General features: G+C 36.6%; 1 protein-coding gene across 4 annotated transcripts in view; it reads right to left on the bottom strand.

Moving 5' to 3' along the window:
- Positions 1–18,451, bottom strand: part of CDIN1 (CDAN1 interacting nuclease 1) — a 180,934-nt gene that overhangs the window by 87,591 nt on the left and 74,892 nt on the right. For all 4 annotated transcript variants that reach the window (XM_063289994.1, XM_063289997.1, XM_063289995.1 and 1 more), the window contains exons 6-9: positions 9,824–9,903; positions 9,366–9,415; positions 4,910–4,977; positions 2,359–2,424 (exon numbers count right to left, since the gene is read on the bottom strand). In XM_063289994.1, the coding sequence (XP_063146064.1) occupies positions 2,359–2,424; positions 4,910–4,977; positions 9,366–9,415; positions 9,824–9,903 (264 nt within the window). The remainder of the gene's footprint in view (positions 1–2,358; positions 2,425–4,909; positions 4,978–9,365; positions 9,416–9,823; positions 9,904–18,451) is intronic.

Below are 18,451 nucleotides of genomic sequence, written 5' to 3' on the forward strand. Positions count from 1 at the left end.
TTTTATCTTTTTCTGAAATTTAATAAAATTCCTTAAAAAAAGGGAGAAAGGCACAAGAGGGATGAAGTCTCTGAGGTCAAGATTAAGAAAGGCAGATTTGAAGGCAGAGATCAATAGGAGAGGATGGGAAGAACGAAGGCTGGGCAAAATGGAGGATACAAAAAAAGTGGAGGAAGGTGAAGCTGGTGGGAGGATTGAAGATCAATCAAGGTGGTCATGGTCTGAACTTCTGTCCTCAAGTGTTATGCAAATTTCCCTTCTTATAGTAATCAAGATTGGAAAAGCCTTCCACTGGTATGAAAAGAGACTCAGAGCTGCGAAAAAAAAGTTTGGGGCTGAAGAATCACAGAAACAGGATTAGTTATAGTGTTAGAAATAGACATGAAAGTGTATGCAGAACAAAAAGCCAAGGAATAGGTTATGATGATTCCTCTAAAGCAGCGTTTCTCAACTTTGGCAACTTTAAGAAGTGTGGACTTCAACTCCCAGTATCCTCCAGCCAGCAAGGGGATGGTCTAAGGTGTAATTTACTCTAGCATCATAACTGACAAGAAAGGGATGGGAACTCCAGAGAGTATGTAGTAAGGTACAGAGAAATAAGCACTTGTCAGAATGTTTCCTTTTCTTTCTTTCTTTCTTTTTTTTTTTCAGTTTTTTCTCTGTTACAGTTGCACAGTTTCACCCTTTATACAAGGACAAAAAGCACAATTTGTTTTGGTGGAAAGCCAGATGAGCAGAGTTTAGATAATGAAGCTGTACTCTATACCTGTTCCCTTTCTACAGAGAATGACTACAACATTTATTCCTTGTTTCTATGACATCTTGATTACTTCATCACACTGATTAATTTATAACTATTTAAGCATTTATTTATTCTGCGAGTGTTACCCTCATTGCAAAACCATCTTGATGTTAGAAACTGTATTTCAATTCTCAAATGACAACCTAGAAATTGCAGAGACAATTCTGGAAGATGATACACATTTTTGGCAAACCACACTGGAACAATAATGTAGCGTTCACTGTGTTAATATACGGCTAGGGAGTCCTAGATTTAAACTCTCACAAGATTCTTCTGAGGATAAAAGTAGAGTGGGAAAACTATCAATGTTAGTCTCAGATTCTGAAAGGAAATATGGTATATAAATATGGTAAATAAACAAGCATGAAGTAAAATCCTGCAAGAATGTTGAGCTGGACTAATTTAATGTAATGCCTTTAAAAGGGACTTCACCAAAAGAACTTGACTGGACAGCGTTGGGCATTCCGCAAGACGTCCACGTAGCACCTCTGCTCCACATGCTGTGCTGGCTCCCAATAAGGAACCAGGTACAATTTATTATCTGTAAAGTCCTATGTGGCACAAGGCCAGGTTATTTGCAAGACCACTTGTCTTCTATTGTCTCTGCTTGCCCCACCAGAATCAGCTGGGTTGGCATGCCCTGGTCCCATCTAGCATGTCATCTTGTGGGTCCTAGGAGTCATGCCTTCTCTGTCACAGCACCTGCCCTGTGGAACAGCATCCCTTCAGAGGTTTGGAAGGCCCTGATGCTATTGGCCTTTTGCAAGGTTCTAAGACCTGGATGTTTCCTCAGGCATTTGGGCTAGGAACTTAAGTGAGCCCTGTGGGTTGGTGTTTAGTTATTGTCTTATTGACTAGAGGAGGAATGATTTTTCGACCTCAGACATGTGTTATATCATTGTTTCTGTTTCAACTTAGCTTTGGAAATTGTTATATTGTTTTTCTGTTTTCTTACCTCTGTGCACTGCCTAGAGATACTCTTGTGGGATGGGTAGCTGTAGTCAGTATATATCCACATCCATTTCTATTAGCTCTGTAATTTCTCTCCTGTATGTAAGAGTCTGGTCCAATGAATCCCCATGCAGAAATATGAGAACTTTGGGTAATTGGGACACAACTGGATGTCTTTGATCTAACCACCAGTTATAGGAGGAATTTTTGGCTTCTGTTATGCAGTCTATCATTAGCACCATGGTGATTAATATGCATTCCTATATTTGAACATTATTTGTGCAGGAAATCCAACAGTTTGGTTAAAGACTATCTTGATAGTGAAATTTTAAAATATTTTCCTCATTCATCAACTTAGAAATCTAAACGTTTTAGGGACAAAAATCTATAATTAGTTTGTTCATGAATCCGGGCCTAATTTATTATTTGTAACTTATTGCATTCAAACATATCATTTTCCATAATCAATTCTTAATGCAACTGCTTCATTATTGTGAATATCTTCACTGTTATGATTAAAACATATCTGGAATAATTCCACTAATATTGCTAGCATTTCACTATAAACAATTCAATTGCAAAAATGAAAAGCACCCTGGACTTACCAATTGGCACTTCTAATATGAAGTCTGGTGTTTTGTCATAACCCTTTGCACGCAACAGATCTTCAGCTATAGAGAGAATAGATGATATAAACAATAGTATTATTCTATTAGCAGATAGAAGAATAATTAACTTTCCTTTGAACAAAGGTACACGAATTACTAATGTAGTCATACATATCCTTCTAATGCATGCAATGCTATGTCAAATTAAATAAACCTTCCTGGTAAACCTGAAGCACAAATCTAAAAATGCTTCTTTGCCATCTCTGCATTTTTAGGTCTTCATTATAAACATCATTATTTCAACCTGTCATATTGTACTTTGTTACTGAAAAATGTTCAAATAAAGAAATATTTTACTTGACTGAACCTCCTGCAAATACCTTTAAGAAACAGCTAGTGTTACTGCAATGAAGACATGTTATACCTTTATCTCAATCTAGATTTTACTAGAAATTAATATTTCAGTATTCACTGAAAAATTATTATATAACATACATACAGACGTTTTCCCAGAGTTCTTGGTATGACACTAAGCACTACACGGGTAGAAAGGAATTTTCAGAAGCTGACTTCCTGAAATCATATATCCCTTCTCCCCACTCCCCCCATCTGCTACTCAATATTTTTTTATTTACTTACTTACTTACTATCCCGCCTTTATTATTTTTATAAGTAACTCAAGGCAGGGAACATACCTAATACTCCCTCCTCCTCCTATTTTCCCCACAACAACAACCCTGTGAGGTGGGTTGGGCTGAGAGAGAGTGACTGGCCCAAGGTCACCCAGCCGGCTTTCATGCCTAAGGCAGGACTAGAACTCATGGTCTCCTGGTTTCTAGCCCAGCACCTTAACCACTAGACCAAACTGGCATAAATCAAGGGGTTCTCATGAATGGAACGGTTTGTAGTATAGGGAATCTGTTCAATGTATTTACATCGATCTTCTGAGGCTTTCCCTCAATTTGGGGGAGATTCCTGTCAGTATTATTTGATAGAGACAATAGCCAAAAAATTTTATGACCTTTTTACTGATCACTAATGACATAGAAAGAATCTGGGCAGTTTATCTGCTTGTTCTCCTTAGTCTCCTTAGACACAGGGTGTGATAGAATACAAGGAAATCAGAAAAGTATTTTGAAAAATGTATTTGGCGTATTATTGGAACCCATTTTGAAAGGTTGTTGTGTCAGTATCTTTCTAGCTGAAACATCCAGTGGCTTTCAAATTTATATATTGTTTATGAGGAAGAGTTGATCTTATTTAAACTGTTTACTAATTTCCATTATTTCACCAAGGATAAACAAATTAGAGCCATGTTTTTTTCCTGAATGCTTAAGGTATGGGATGGAATGACCCAACTGACTTAGTGTCCAATTCCTTTCCTATACTGCAAGATATGTCAAAATAATATTTTTCTTGCCTTCTTTGTACTATAAAATAAGCTTAGTAAATAAAAAGATATATTTCTGAATGCAAACATATTGGTAAACCCATAACATTAATTTCATGAATTCAGAACAAATATATTTATTTTTTGACAGGATTGTATCTTTTGCTATATAATTTATCTAACTGTATCATATGTTTAAGTTATCCTTAACAATTTGACTAAACAATTTATTCAGATCAAAACCTGCATTCTATCTTTATAAATTGTAAGAATATAGTTAAAGAATAGGTGTTTCCTGCACAAATAATCAAAAGCAAATCTTATAATCTAGGAGATATGTGCTGTTTTTTGTTTCAGTCCTGCTATTAGTGTCCCATAGTTATTTTCATGTAATCCTAATATTCTTAATCCTGTTATTACAGAATCCAAGGAATAGGGTGGGTTACAGCTCCTGTAATTATGTATTTTTACTTTAAAATAGTTTTTCTATTATTGTGGTTTTGCTTCTATTTAAATGTTTGCTTCAAAGCCTTCATGATTAAAATATACTTTCTCATACTGAGATGTCACTATTCCACATATCAGTTCTGAAGAATGAGAAACATACCATGTTTAAAGACAAACGGTCCTTTAAGTAATAATAACCAATGCATGGAAGTGTTAACTGTAATACTATCTTTACATATGTTATCATTTAATATAATTCTGACTAAAGACACAGTGCAGGAAGATTTAATATACTGTAAAAGAAAAAGGAAATAAACTTCTAAAGAAACCAGTGAATCCCTCTTGTAGAGATTTAATACATGAAGCATTATAAAGCTAATATTTCTTATACTTCCTTCTAAGTCTCCTAAGACCTAGGCTATGGCTAATATCTCATGACACCAAAAGTAATACAACAGCTGATATTAAAGCATTTTTCCCAGCTACTTATTCTATAAAATATTAATTACTTGCTTGTGAACATGCAGTATAAGGTATTAGATAACTGAGTTCCTGCTCAGGTCTAAATCAATAAAAGATAACATGCACTGCATCAATCATTTCTTAGTCTCATTTTACTACTTAATATACAAGATATCTGTAGAGACTTTTTTGGAAACAATTACTGAGATTTCCAACATTTAGATATTAGAGTATAATATAAAAGCTTACCTAAAAATGATATATTTCTCTCCAGAAGCATTTCTTGCAGTAAGACTTCATGTTCATATCCAATTGCACTGATATTTTTCCATTAAAGAAACAGGTTCCCCAGTTTTATACAAAACTTGGTTTCACAACAGCATAGCTCTTTGTGGTAGACCAGAGTGATCTAAAATTGAGTCCTGGCTACTAAAACAGAACTGTCAGCTTTGCATTTTAATAACTAATTTTCAGTCTACAAACAAGAAAATTGAAGATATGGTGGTGAAAACATTATACATTTACAGTAGTTAATGCTAGAAAAAATAAAACATCCAAAAATAATATGGTGGCTTTGTACCAGGCCCATTTTTTTAACCAACACTTCCTCAAAGAATTGTTTTGTGGGTAAATGAGGTACTCCAGAAGTTGTCTTGGAGAAGAATAGGATATAAATACAATTTTTTTTAGATTCTCAGAAATTAAACAGGAAAAACAGTATTTATTCAGAATTGCTTTTGTGTGCCCTTTATTTGACCGAACTAATTTCAAGATTCTATGCGTTAATACCTTAAAAGATTTTCTGTAAATCCAGTGGATAACATTTTTTTCTGAAAAAAAAAAAAACCTAGATAATTTTAAGAATAAGGTTTAATGAATTCTGAGAATAGTAAAGCTAGTGGTGATGGTATGAATCCCACTGCACTTTGAGATGATGTATATGTCTATTAAACATTTGATACATTGTTCTTGGAATCTGGATAATATAGCTAAATAGACATCGCTTTGGTGGTTCATCTCTATTTAGTTAATACTATACCATGTCTTGCTCTGGGTAAGCAAAATGGTGCCTATGAGACCCCCCACTCCCCTAAACAATTTCAGTTGTATTTTTATGGTAGTTTTAATATTTTTCAAAAAATGAAAAGCCAGCCTGCTGTAAAGAAAAGTGTCAGGCTCTATCATCATTGGGGTTTTTTTTTAAGCAACCAATGAGAGGCTAGAGCCTAGTGCTTTGCTTGGAAGTGTTCACTTGTCCAGAAAAACAAAGGCAATGTGGTTGTAGGGTATTCCTGAATTAAGATGAAATTGGGTGGGGAATTAAGGGGCACTAGATCTGGGCTGCAAATATATAGGTAACTACTGTTCCATCTAGTAAGACTCTGCATGTTCTATAGCTCTTTGCTAACTTTGTGAGTGTTTGGATCTTTTCAGCCCAGATCTAGTACCTCAAGGGAGAGCCCTAATTTCCTAATCCATTTTCCAAATGGATGTTATATGACTGTTTGTATCCAACAGGGTAGCCATTTTATAAATAGCTCCCATAACAAGATCTCAAAATTCTAAATATATCCACTGCTGCAAAAGAGTTCTCCCTAGTCCTCCAGCTATTGCGAGTTAACACAAGAGATTGAATCAATCTGCATGAGATTTTTGTAATACCACATAATAAATACAGTACATCCAGGATACGAATGTGATAATTAAGACATAATATATACCAAATGTTATTATTAATGGTGAAAGAGAATGCATTTTTCTTTGTCTATAGCTCTTCCAAGTTAAAAAGTAATCTATTTTTTTCCAAAAATTATGAACTCATTAATCTTTTTTCTACAATTTAAATCACTAAGTTGCACATTATTATTGTTGTTATTGTTATAATCTGTCTGGTAGAAACTATCATAGCTTGAAATTTTTTTAGTCATGGGGTTGAATTTAATTAGTCAACCTTATTAAAAAAAATGATGTAGCATATCAAAGTGTGATATAATGACAGAGCCAAATAAGGAAAATGAATGATAGCAAAAATATAAGATAAATTCTACGAACAGTATGTATAATGCACTATGAACAGAAACACTTAGATTTAGTCTACAGTAATACATGTTATTGATGTATGGCCCTGACCATGGGGCAAAACTTGTAAATAACTTCACAAGCCATTTTCTGCTCATTCAATCCAGCAGCCTAGTTTCCCGTAAATATCTAAACTATTACTGAAAAACAGCCTCTTGGCATTTCAAAGAGGTTGACTTCATACTTTAGTCCATGCATATACAATTAGATAGTTGTATTTACAATCAATATGCAATCCATAGAAGACATTATGCTTTAAAAATCTTAACTTTAAATTGATTTTAAACTACTTTGTATGCCTTAAAATTAACAACTAATACAGCAAGAAATATTTTAAAATAATCTTTCCTTTACAGTTTGAGATAATTTAAATGTTTAGTAACCTATGGTCAACCACTTTTTAAAAACCTTAAATTAATTATTTCTAATTTTTACTTTGGTGCTCCATGAAATCTGATCTGAAATTAAGATTAACTACAGTGTACATCGCAGTCAAAACATATGGTAAATATGGTTTAGCAGAGGTAAGTATTCAATAATCACATCCATAAACTGTTTCTATATTATAAGCTACATATGGCTACTTCCTTTTGACCTAATTTTATAACCAATATCTAATTATCTATATAACCCTATAATGATATAGATGGCAATGGAAGAACACTATTATGTCAATGTACTATGATATGCATTTAGCAGACGATGATCTCATCTTACTGCCTTTATTAACTATGGCTAGGAACAAAGATAGGCTTACCAGAATAGTTTTTCATTTCCCAAAGAAAGTCTGTCCAGAAGCTTGGTATGTATGTGTGAAATATGTGGTGGTGTTTATACAGTGACTGGGGTCTAAATCTAGATCTACTTATTTTGTGACTAGCAGGTAGGTCTGGGTCATGACATCAAGGAATTGAATGTTTAAATATTTTACTACTGTATGTTGTCAACTAAGTCAGACAAAACCATAGAAGGTTTTAGTGCATAAAAGTTAGGTTGTACTATAATTAGCTTTCTTGGAGACACAGCAGTAAGACAAATTACCTATATAACCTAGTAGTTCCAGAAAAGCTGTCTGAACTTTGTTCTCTGTCCCAAAGCATGGGCAGACTTCAGACTTGCCCCTGTTTTGTTATCTTACAAAATATCAAAGTATACAGAACTAGGTATAAAGTAGAGGTTTGATGACAAAGACAAATATTAAATGGTGGATCTGGTATCACATTGCTACCTAGGTTGTTCAGTACACTGGATGATGAAAACTCCTTTATAGTAACACAGAATCATAAAAAAACAGAAGTTGAAAAAAAAATCAGCATAGCCCTCATACAGCATGGATTAGTCTTTTCCATCTGTTAGGAAGAGCCAAAAGCTGCATATTATTCAGCAGTTTGGATGAACAGATGTCCCAGTGACTTGCATTTTTGTAGGCTGGTACAGAAAAACCAGACAAAAATGTTTCAAACAATTAATTCAATAAATAAGTGAATAATTCATTGACTAAAGACAGAGATTAGATTCCTTAAAAAAGCAAGAAAGGACAAGGAAAAATACACCTGTTTATTTCATCAAGCCTTTGAATAGGTTGTTCTACATTTTATTTCAACTTTCATTTGCTGTGGTTCCAAATTATGGTTAGTTGTGTTGTTTTAAACCAATCTGAATTATTTTGGGGAAAAGTAGTACTAATTTTTAATCTAAATTAATATACTGATAAAGTTACCTGATCTCACTAAAAATGAAGCAGAAATAAAATGGGTTGGAAAGTGGTGTGTTTGAGAACACACTCAAAATATATTTATTCTGGGCCAAAGTCAGTGAATTCTGTTTACCTTACTAAGATGGCTTTGGATTGACATTCCTTTCTATTTTTATTAGTGTAAACAATTTACAAACTAGATGATCTGAACATATACTGTATATTTGTCTCACAGAATAAGTGACAAGTTAACCCAAGTGCTAATTTGCTTAACTGTTAGCTTTTAAACCTGGTTCTATTGGTACAACATTTTCATTCTTTAAACATCAAGATTTTCTAAGAATGTTCAGTGGACAAGAGAGATGAAGGGGAATAGCCTTCCAGAAAGGTTGTCCATGTAGTTAATTTCAACAGAATTACAAGTATTTTATCCATCTCTATGAATACACTTAATTCCACCAATGATAACCTTGTGTATTACCTTTTTCATAGTGTCAAAAAAGCAAGATACTGGTAAGTCAGATATTCTTGCTTCTAGATTTTAAATCAGAATTTCAGTGGGAAAATGCAAAGAAGCTATTAAGTCTTACAAAATTTGCAGCTTATAACAACAAATAATTTAATACAAGATTGTGTATTTCATGTGACCAACAGCAAGAGGATTCTGTCTAAGCACAGGAAACGTACTGACAACTTTCTGTCTAAGCAGGAACTGAACTGACAACTTTCATACAGCATATCTGACATTAGTTAAACAATGTAAGAGACAGGGTCTGTAGTGATCCTCTTGTAGCTGATTGAATGTAAAACAGAGGCATATCATACGTGTTTTGCGAAGCAGAACTTTATGTCAGGTTACAGCTAGACACATCTCCTCCTCAAAGTCTAAACTCATCAATTGTGCACCTAAAATTTTATGGGAAAGGATACTGTTTGATGCAGTCCACCAGCGGTCCATAACAATAGTCATTCACAATACACTGCAGACAAATAAAAATAGCAGTGGAAAGATGTGTAGGTTTATTATAACTAACAGAATCATAAAAAAATCTTCAAAATTAAGGAAGGATCCCGAAGCAGATTGTTTATAAGAGTTTTTGAAGCTTCAGAATTATTTTTTTTTTTAAAAAAGCTTTTTGCGGGGAACAATGGAAAATAAATTTTGCATCTTTTTATTGTCTATAAAGTAATTATATATATATATATATATATATATATATATATATATAAATAAAAAACACTCTGTCTTCTGCATTGCTATTTATGCATTGCTTGACCTCCATGTAAGATGATAATGATGACAGTAATTAAATGAGGTTTTAAAAATTCTTTTCCCTGCTAGGCAGAGAATAGCATTGCCATTAAAAAAGGATGACTGTGATAAATACCTGATAGACCTGATTGGCTAGTACTCCATCTGGAATCTGAGAAGGATCCCGAAGCAGACTGTTTATAAGAGTTTTTGAAGCTGCAGAAGAAGAAGATACAAGCTACTAATCAGCTGCTACAGAGGAAACATGACACTTGGGGAAGAAAAATCAGGTTTTCTTCACAGATCAATATCTTTCAGATTACCATACTCATAATCTCACATATACAACACAGCTCAAATATTCTTCACATTTAAATCCATCTATATACTACTGAAACTCTCATTGTGTTTCTCTGTTTCTCTGTTTATACCCTCAAGTTAGCCCAAACAGTGCATTACACCACAACAATTTTTGAATCAAGGTAACGGGACCCATTACCCCCGTGGAATTGAAATTTCCATGATGTTCAGACCAGATTTATTCACAAACTTCTGGCCATTGTAGCAATCCCACAGCCATGTGATCATGATTTCCAATGCTCCCTGCCACCTTCCCACAAGCAAAGTCAATGGGGAAGCCAGCAGGAACCCAGAAGTCGCTCCCACTGCTTTTTTCCTGCCCGTGGTCATTCTGTTTATCTGTTTAAGGTAAGTAAATATTGACTTATTATTGAAGTTCGTTTGCCACTATGATTAGTTTACTATTTATGATACATACTTCTTAGATGATCATGGGACTGTCTAGCATTGGGGTAAAAAACCATATAGTCAGCCTAAAATTTAATGTTCATTCTGGTCACATCAGAACCTTTCTTTCAAAGGATGACCCAATGAGTCACAGGGTTGTTTAGTACCTTATAAAATTACGTTCTGTGGTTGGGAACCACCAGTACAAATACAGGGGATAGCAGTTCAGCAGAAGGTAGGCAATGTCTTCCTCATTCATACACATATATACACACACATGCAGGTTTTCTAATCACCCTTCCAACTTTAAGGAACATTTTAAAAAACCAGGAGATACAAATCACTTGGTTCTTTTATTTATCACTCACTAATGTTTGGTACTGAAATAGGAACAGTACTGGACTGCATGTTATGTTTGAGGCTGTTGCATTTATTAGAGTTTTGCAGCGATTGTTCAACTGCTTTATGGCTGATCCTGACTCCACAAGTAGTCCCACCTTGTATCAACCTCAAGGGTAGTCCATACCAAATTGCTCCTGACTGAACAGTGTGAATGGAAACCATAACTTCAGGTAGCAATTATATTTAAAAAAAAAACAGTTTGGAAATAACCATCTTGTTCAGGATTATGCCTTTCTTTTCCTCTTTCTGCCAGACTTTATCAGTTCCCTCTCTGGGCAGCCAAATAGCTAGAATTTTTCTAGAATTCCTTACACATACACACATACAACCCAAGACCTTTCCACTGCAGATGCTCTTAGCTCCAAGTCTCTAAAGAGAGGTGCAACATCTGTGTAGCAACTTCAACTTCAAGCTGCAGTAATTCTGTTGTTTGCAAGACAGATCACAATCCTTAGTCTTCACCCACAGCCAAATTATTTTTCTAAAAATAGACTCTAGGATTCTCAAAAACTGTGATATTTTAACTCGATAAAATGATAAAATGAATTTCTACAGCCCACCCAACAAATAAACTAATGATTTAGTTTAGAGTTGAGCAACAAATAAATATATTGCTTACTTATAATAATTTCTCTCTCTCACACACAATAAAACAATGACAGATCTTACAACATTATAAAATAAAACAGTTTTGTTGCAAATAAGCAGAGGAAAAAAAAAATACCCTCCAAATATTTAAAGTTATATTTCTAATGAGAAGGCTGGACTTGCTTACTATTATATCATTTCTGAAATTTGAGTTTCATTTTGAAGATAGCTACACTTGTTTATGAACGTAAAGAAAAAAGTGTTTTCTTGACTTAAAGCAACTTCTCTTAAACTACTCTGATAATGCTACTGAGATAACAATCAAGATCCATTTTTCCTCCTTCCAGTCTGGTACTTGGTGCTTATAAATTCTTCCCACTTCTGCACCTTCCTTCTCACTGCAACCTATTCATCTCTCCTCCCTTCCATTCTGTTATAATGTCCTCTGTGGAGTTAGCATCAAGTCATTTGGTCAGAACTCTGCAAAGAGGCCTCATGTCCTCCAAGCATGTTTACTTTCCTTCTGAAAGTCACACATGGTACAATAAATAAAACATGCAAGCAAGCAAGTAAATAAATTCAGACTTCATACAAAGCTTTGGAGCCAATATATTGTTTGATTGCATCGAACTGGTCAACTACCATAGAAAGTAGGGAGAGGTAGGTGTCTTGTGTTTTATGATCCTTGGGGTAGTGGTGGTGGTTACCTACACTTAAGAGAAAAATGCTTTAAGAAAAGGGACAATTCAAAATGGACATAAGTATGGAGATGAAAACAACAAAAACGATGAGGCTATACAAATCAGCAATTTATAGCATCATCCAACCACTGTTATAATGATATATAATTAATGAGTACAAGCTTCAGGTGGACAAGCTCAATGTACCTCTGTGCTGATAACACTTCTTTCATATTTTCTTTTTGGAGGTTTTCTTTTTGTTCACGAGACATTTTGGGTGGAAAAATGCATCTTTCTCTTTAAAATTATAGTAAGCATTCTTAAACATAAACTTAATACAAAATTAAAATTCAGAAATTCATACTTTAATTAAAGGTTAAACACATTAAGAATTTTGTTTTGATTATGTAAATATCATGTTAGGTATTAATTGTAAGTTTTGACTTAAGGGCTTAATAAAAAGACATACAGAAACAGATTTTTGAAAATGTAGATAGGAATTCCAAAGGAAATATATTGCATATGAGCCAATGACTCTTCAGAAGTAAATTCCATTGGATTCAATGAAGCTTAGTTCCAATGCAGTCTGTATGAGCTGAGTAGATAGGAATATATGATGTAAGTAAGTTATTAGTAGATAGTAGTAGTAGTAAGTAGATATTCCAACTAGATAGGAATATAGGATGGGAATATAAAATAATAGACCTAGACAGGACCTGAGGTGCAGACTATGCAGAGAGGTCTCGGAGACAGTCCAACACATAGTAGCAGGGTGTAAGATGTAGGCAGGAACAGCATACACTGAATGGCACAACCAAGTAGCTGGCATTGTATACAGGAACATCTGCAGAGTACTAGACCCTCTCAAGTCCAGATGGGATTTCCTCAGAAAGCCGTGGAGAATAACAGGGCTAAGATCCTGTGGGACTTCCAGATCCAGATGGACAGGCAGGTACTGGCCAATCAACCAGACATCGTGGTAGTAGACAAAGACCAGATGACAGCAGTGGTGATAGATGTAGCAGTTCCAAGTGACAGCAACATCAGGAAGAAGAAGTATGAGAAGTTGGAGAAGTACCAGGGCCTGAAGGAGGAGGACTCGAGAGGATGTGGAGAGTGAAGGCCAAAGTGGTCCCAGTGGTGGTAGGAGCACTAGGGGCTGTGACTCCTAAGCTGGGAGAGTGGCTCCAACAGATCCCAGGAACAACATCAGAGCTTTCTGTCCAGAAGACTGCAGTGCTAGGAACAGCTAAGATACTGCGCAGAACCCTCAAACTCCCAGGCCTCTGGGAGAGGATCCAAGGTTGAGGAAGATACATACCACCCATGGGGTGAGAAGGGAATTTACACATACACACACACACTCAGGTAGTCCTCGTTTACTGACCACTCAACAGTGCTGAAAAAATAACTTTACAACCAATTTATGACCATTTACGACACGTATAGCATCCTTCAGTCACGTGATTGCTATTACAGTTAGTATGCATTGTCCTATGTCTGACCTATTGTTTTTCTTTTTTCTACCCTTGCAGAGTGGAGGGATGGGAGAAGAAGGGATTAGAAGAGAGTAAGCAGGAACATAATAGGAAATATATATCGAAAGCATTGGTGCCAGCAGCTGCTAGTGCACTCAACAAACAGCCAGTTGATTTCCCATTGTGTGCCTGCTTACTCTGTTCTAATCTTTTCACCTCCAATCTCAACCCTCTGTGATTGGGGGGGGGGGCAAAGGAGAGATGGCCTACAGAAATCACTTGGTGGGGTCCTTCTTTTCCAGGAGGGCAAGGGGAGAAGAGGTGCTGTGGTTGGCATATAGGAGGGGGAGCAGGACAGAGAAGTGCCGGAACAATTTGGGCATTGATAGGGGCAAGGGAGAAAGAGGTGCATGGTGTTTCCTCTCTTTTGCTTTGCGGTGCATTTGGACAGGAATGGATTGGTGAAGGGAAAAGGGAGGGCTTCCAGTTGTGCATATTGTGGGGAGGGCATCCCTAGCCCAATATGGGCACTGGAAGGTGGGGAGGAGGAAGCAATGAAGGACAGGACTTTGCTGAGGGCCCTGTTGTGCACAGCCCCCAAGTGGAGCAGAGTGGCAAGGCGGCTTCCCTCATCTGTGGCTTCTGTCCAAGACTTCTACTCTTGCTTGGCCATGGGGAACACTGGGTGCCTGCCTTGGAAAGATGCCTGTCAGTTCCTGCAAATCTCCTCCTAGCTGGCCCTGGTTCCAAACAAACTCAAAGGGACACCTTCCTGGCCCTGTCTGACATTCTGAATTGCACGTCTCTGTCCCAGCACATTTGCAAAGAGAAGGCACTTGCAGGTGGGTTGGCTTAGGTCATGCCAGCTCAGGACCCTGGCTGGCTTTTTCTGTTTTGGTGGTGTGGGAGCTATGGGTGAAAGTTAACTGGACTTGGGAAAAAGATGGTGCCTTCACAGTGGTGATTGCTTCACTGTAAGGAAAAGTTTGACTGAAAGGAAGGCATTGTGAAGAGGCCGGTACTTGGTGACCAGCCATGGAGCAGCCTCTTGCCCTGCTTTGGCAGGGTGCAGGAGATGCTCTCTTGGATGGCCATTGATCACTCCCCCAATGGGGTGCAATCAAGCCTGGGATTAGAAGCAAGTAAGCAGACACACAATGGGGAATACACTGGCTGTTTGCTGAGTGCGCTGGCAGCTGCCAGCGCCAGCACATTGCTTTCAATGTGTATTCCCCATTGTATGCCTGCTTACTCTCTTTTAATCCCTTTCTCTGCAATAAATGTAAATACAAAGTTTAATTCCGTTCTTGTTAATTTTCCAGTACCAGGGTGTGCATTCCAAAGGTCGGGCAAATGATTAGGAGGCAAACAAAAAGTGTGAAACTCATTACTTTTGTCAGTTTCAATCCAGAAAGCACAGTGGCAGTCAGGTGATTGTATATGTGTATGTATAGGTATGTACGGATATTATATATATCCATTTTATACATTTAATGCAATATATAATAACTACCACCTTGAATTGGACCTGAAAACCAATGGTATTCAATGTAAGTTGTGCAAGATCGGTGCTATCCTGCTCCAGTGGCATTCTGTACCACCTGTAGCTTCTTCATGAGCACCCTTATATAGAGCAAACTGGTTAATCTAAGAAGGAGGTAATAAAGGCATGAGTTATTGTCCTGGAAAGTTCCTTATTTGGAAAAAGTAGCAACCGATGCACCAGCTGAAGCTGAGCAAAGATGTTTTTGGCCCCAGCTTCCAACTGGTACTCCAAAAGGAGCCACAAATCTAGGAGTATACCCAGATTACACACTTTCCCTTTCATGGGTAATGTCATGCTGTCTAGATGCAAAGATGGTGCTAAATGGAATCAGAAGGCTTCTGAACAAACAGTAACTCTGTTTTGCTGAGAATTTGTATACATTTTTAGAAATATTGGTGATTCATGGGGTAACCCATTCTTAAAATTAAGAATTAAGATTTAGGGTGACAACAAAGTTTTCATATTAAGTATAATGTATAACCACATATTTAAGCCTGACATATTCTACAAGGCTTATTTCTATCTTGTATGTAATCACTGAGTAACAGATGATAAGGGTAGCAACTGGGAAATACTGAGATTGCCTGTGTCAAAGTACCCAAAGATCTTTACTATTCATCTGGTACTTCTCCTGTGTTGTTGTTGTTATTTTATCCACCTGTTTTTATATATAACTCAAGGTGGCGAACATACCTAATACTCCTCCCTCCTATTTTTCCCACAACAACCAGAACAACCCAAATTATAGGTGGCCATATAATTTTTTCAAATAAACAAACAAACATTATATAATTACCACTGCATAGTTATAATGGTAATTTTAACAACTTCACACATCTGAATACTTTCTTGTGGCTAGATTAAGTAATATTTTCAACAACTCTGGCAGTGTCCTTGTTGTTGAGCTACTTCTCACTTCTCATGACCTGGTGAACAGCATTTCTCTACGACTGTTTTTTGGTAACTGCTTCTCCAAGGTCTTGTATGCTCATGTTTGTGTCATTAGTGACAGTATCTAACCACTTGGTCTTCTGTTTGCCTATTGCAATTGCCTTCAAAATCAAGGTCTTCTCTGATGACTCTTGCTTATCCATTATGTGTCCAAAATATTTAAGTTTTAGCTTCATTGTTTGTGCTCCCAGGGAGCACTCTGGGTTTACTTCATTAAGTATTGAATGATTTTTTCTTCTTGCTGTTTGAGGTACTCTCAACTATTTTCTCCAGTACCACAATTCACAGACATTGATTTTTCTTTGTTCAGCGTTTCTGATGATTCAGCTTTCACAGCTATAACTCTTCTAGATTAGGTAAAGATGTTGTCACCATAATTCTGTAAAATTTATAAAGCATGGCATTCTAATAGAAAGATTCAGTCAAGGTATTTTTACTATTGTAAATATGATTGATTTAATTAGTTATTCAATTCATAAACAGCAAAAGTGAACAACCCCCCCCCCCAAATGGACAGTTAAATAATACCAATCTCATGACACTATATTCTAAAGAGAGTCACAGTTTAGCTTTCCAGAATCTGTTGTAATCCATTTTATTGGATTTCAACTCCCAGTCAGATGCTGCATGGTGATTACGGGAATTTCATAAGACCCTGCTGCATCAGGCTAACAGCCCACTAGACCAGCATTCTATGTCATACAACAGCTAAAAAGAAGCACTCAATTGGCATTTATGGTATTGTGTCCATGACTCTGGGGATAGTAAAGGGCCATCAAAAAGTCACACCTGATAGCATGATCCTCCTTTAATGTCTTCAGGTCCTTTTGAAAAGTATCTAAGCTGATGGCCATTACCATATCTGACAGCAGCAAATTCCACATTTTAACTATGGGTTATACAAAGAAATACTTCCTTTGCCTCCTAAATCAGCATATTTATGATAAAGTTCTTGCTTACTTAAAGAGTAAATAAGTTATACAGCTGACATCTGTAAGCTTTTCTGCATTGTTCAAGTCTCCATTCCAAATTCTCTATCTTTTAATACTAAAACAAACAGAATTAATGGAGAATGCAGAAGTGAAATTGCAAGTTGCAGTCATGTGATGTATTGCTTAATGACTGTGGTCATTTGCTTAACAATGGAAGGGAAAGTTACATCATAAGTCTGGCACAGTCATGTGATTTTTCACTTAGTGACTGTGGCGCTTAGCAACAGAGTTGCTAGTCCAAATTGTGGTTGGTAAGTGAGGACACTATATACCTGCACATACTGTATATAGTATGTACATATACAGTATGAATATACCTCTATCATGTCCCCCTTACCCCCTGTTGGTTGAACCTAAAATGCTCAAGACACTATAACCTTTCATTGTGGAGCAGCTACCAAGCTACCTAATCCCCCTAATCATTTTGATTGCTGTATATTTGGAGCGGGGAGGGGCTGCAACTTTTCTGGCTCTTTACTACACTATTGCAGGTATGGGTCCAGAAATATATACAGATTCCAACTGTGGTGACACAGTAGGTTGATGTAAGGTATTACTATATTTTATCTCCCCAGCCCTACGATTCCATTCCTAATGTTTCCAAGCCTAGAGTTTGCTCCCTCCACCCCTCTTAATAGCAGGCATACACTATATTGACATTTTCACTGAGCTATTCACCAGAACTCCAAATTTCTTTTCTTTACCAGTCATGGCTAGGTTTGATCCCATTAGGAGATTTGGATTTTGGGGACAATGTGCATCGTAGTGCATTTGCTTACATTGAACTATATTGAAGCCTTTTCACCCAGACTCAAAATATCTCTCTGAAACACTCAAACCCTTTTTTAGTTTTCCTCTCTGAACTATTTCATCATTTCCTGTTTACCCCAGCTCCAAATAATTTATAAACAAATAGTAGGTACTTGATCTCTGAGGGATCCTACTTTGAACACATCTCCAATTTGAAAATTTCTGCTGTTTCCTGTTTTTTAGCTGGCTATCTATCTATGAAAAGAACAGATGCCCCAAGGCTAATAATTTTGTTTAGAAGCCTCTCAAAAGGGAGTTTGTCAAAGGCCTTTTCAAAATATGCAAAGTCTATTGGATTAGCCAGGAAAAAGTATGGAAGCTTCTAGGGTGAGAAAGATTACAAGAAGTATGGCCTGCCTTTTGAAACCCCCAGGGGCCAAAATTTTAGCCCCCCTTTTCATGTTGCAGGATGGGGTAATAGGAGGTTAGGAATAAGATGGGTGCCTTATGGCTGAGCTCACCTCCCAAACAGATCTTGGTGGTGCTTACTTTTGGAGCATCACCCCAGTATGCCACAAAAAATTTGCAACCCCCCTGAGATGACATAAATTGAACTTACTTTCTTACTTA

The sequence above is a fragment of the Candoia aspera genome, chromosome 1 (genome assembly GCF_035149785.1).
Source record: "Candoia aspera isolate rCanAsp1 chromosome 1, rCanAsp1.hap2, whole genome shotgun sequence".
Classification (NCBI taxonomy): Eukaryota; Metazoa; Chordata; class Lepidosauria; order Squamata; family Boidae; genus Candoia; species Candoia aspera.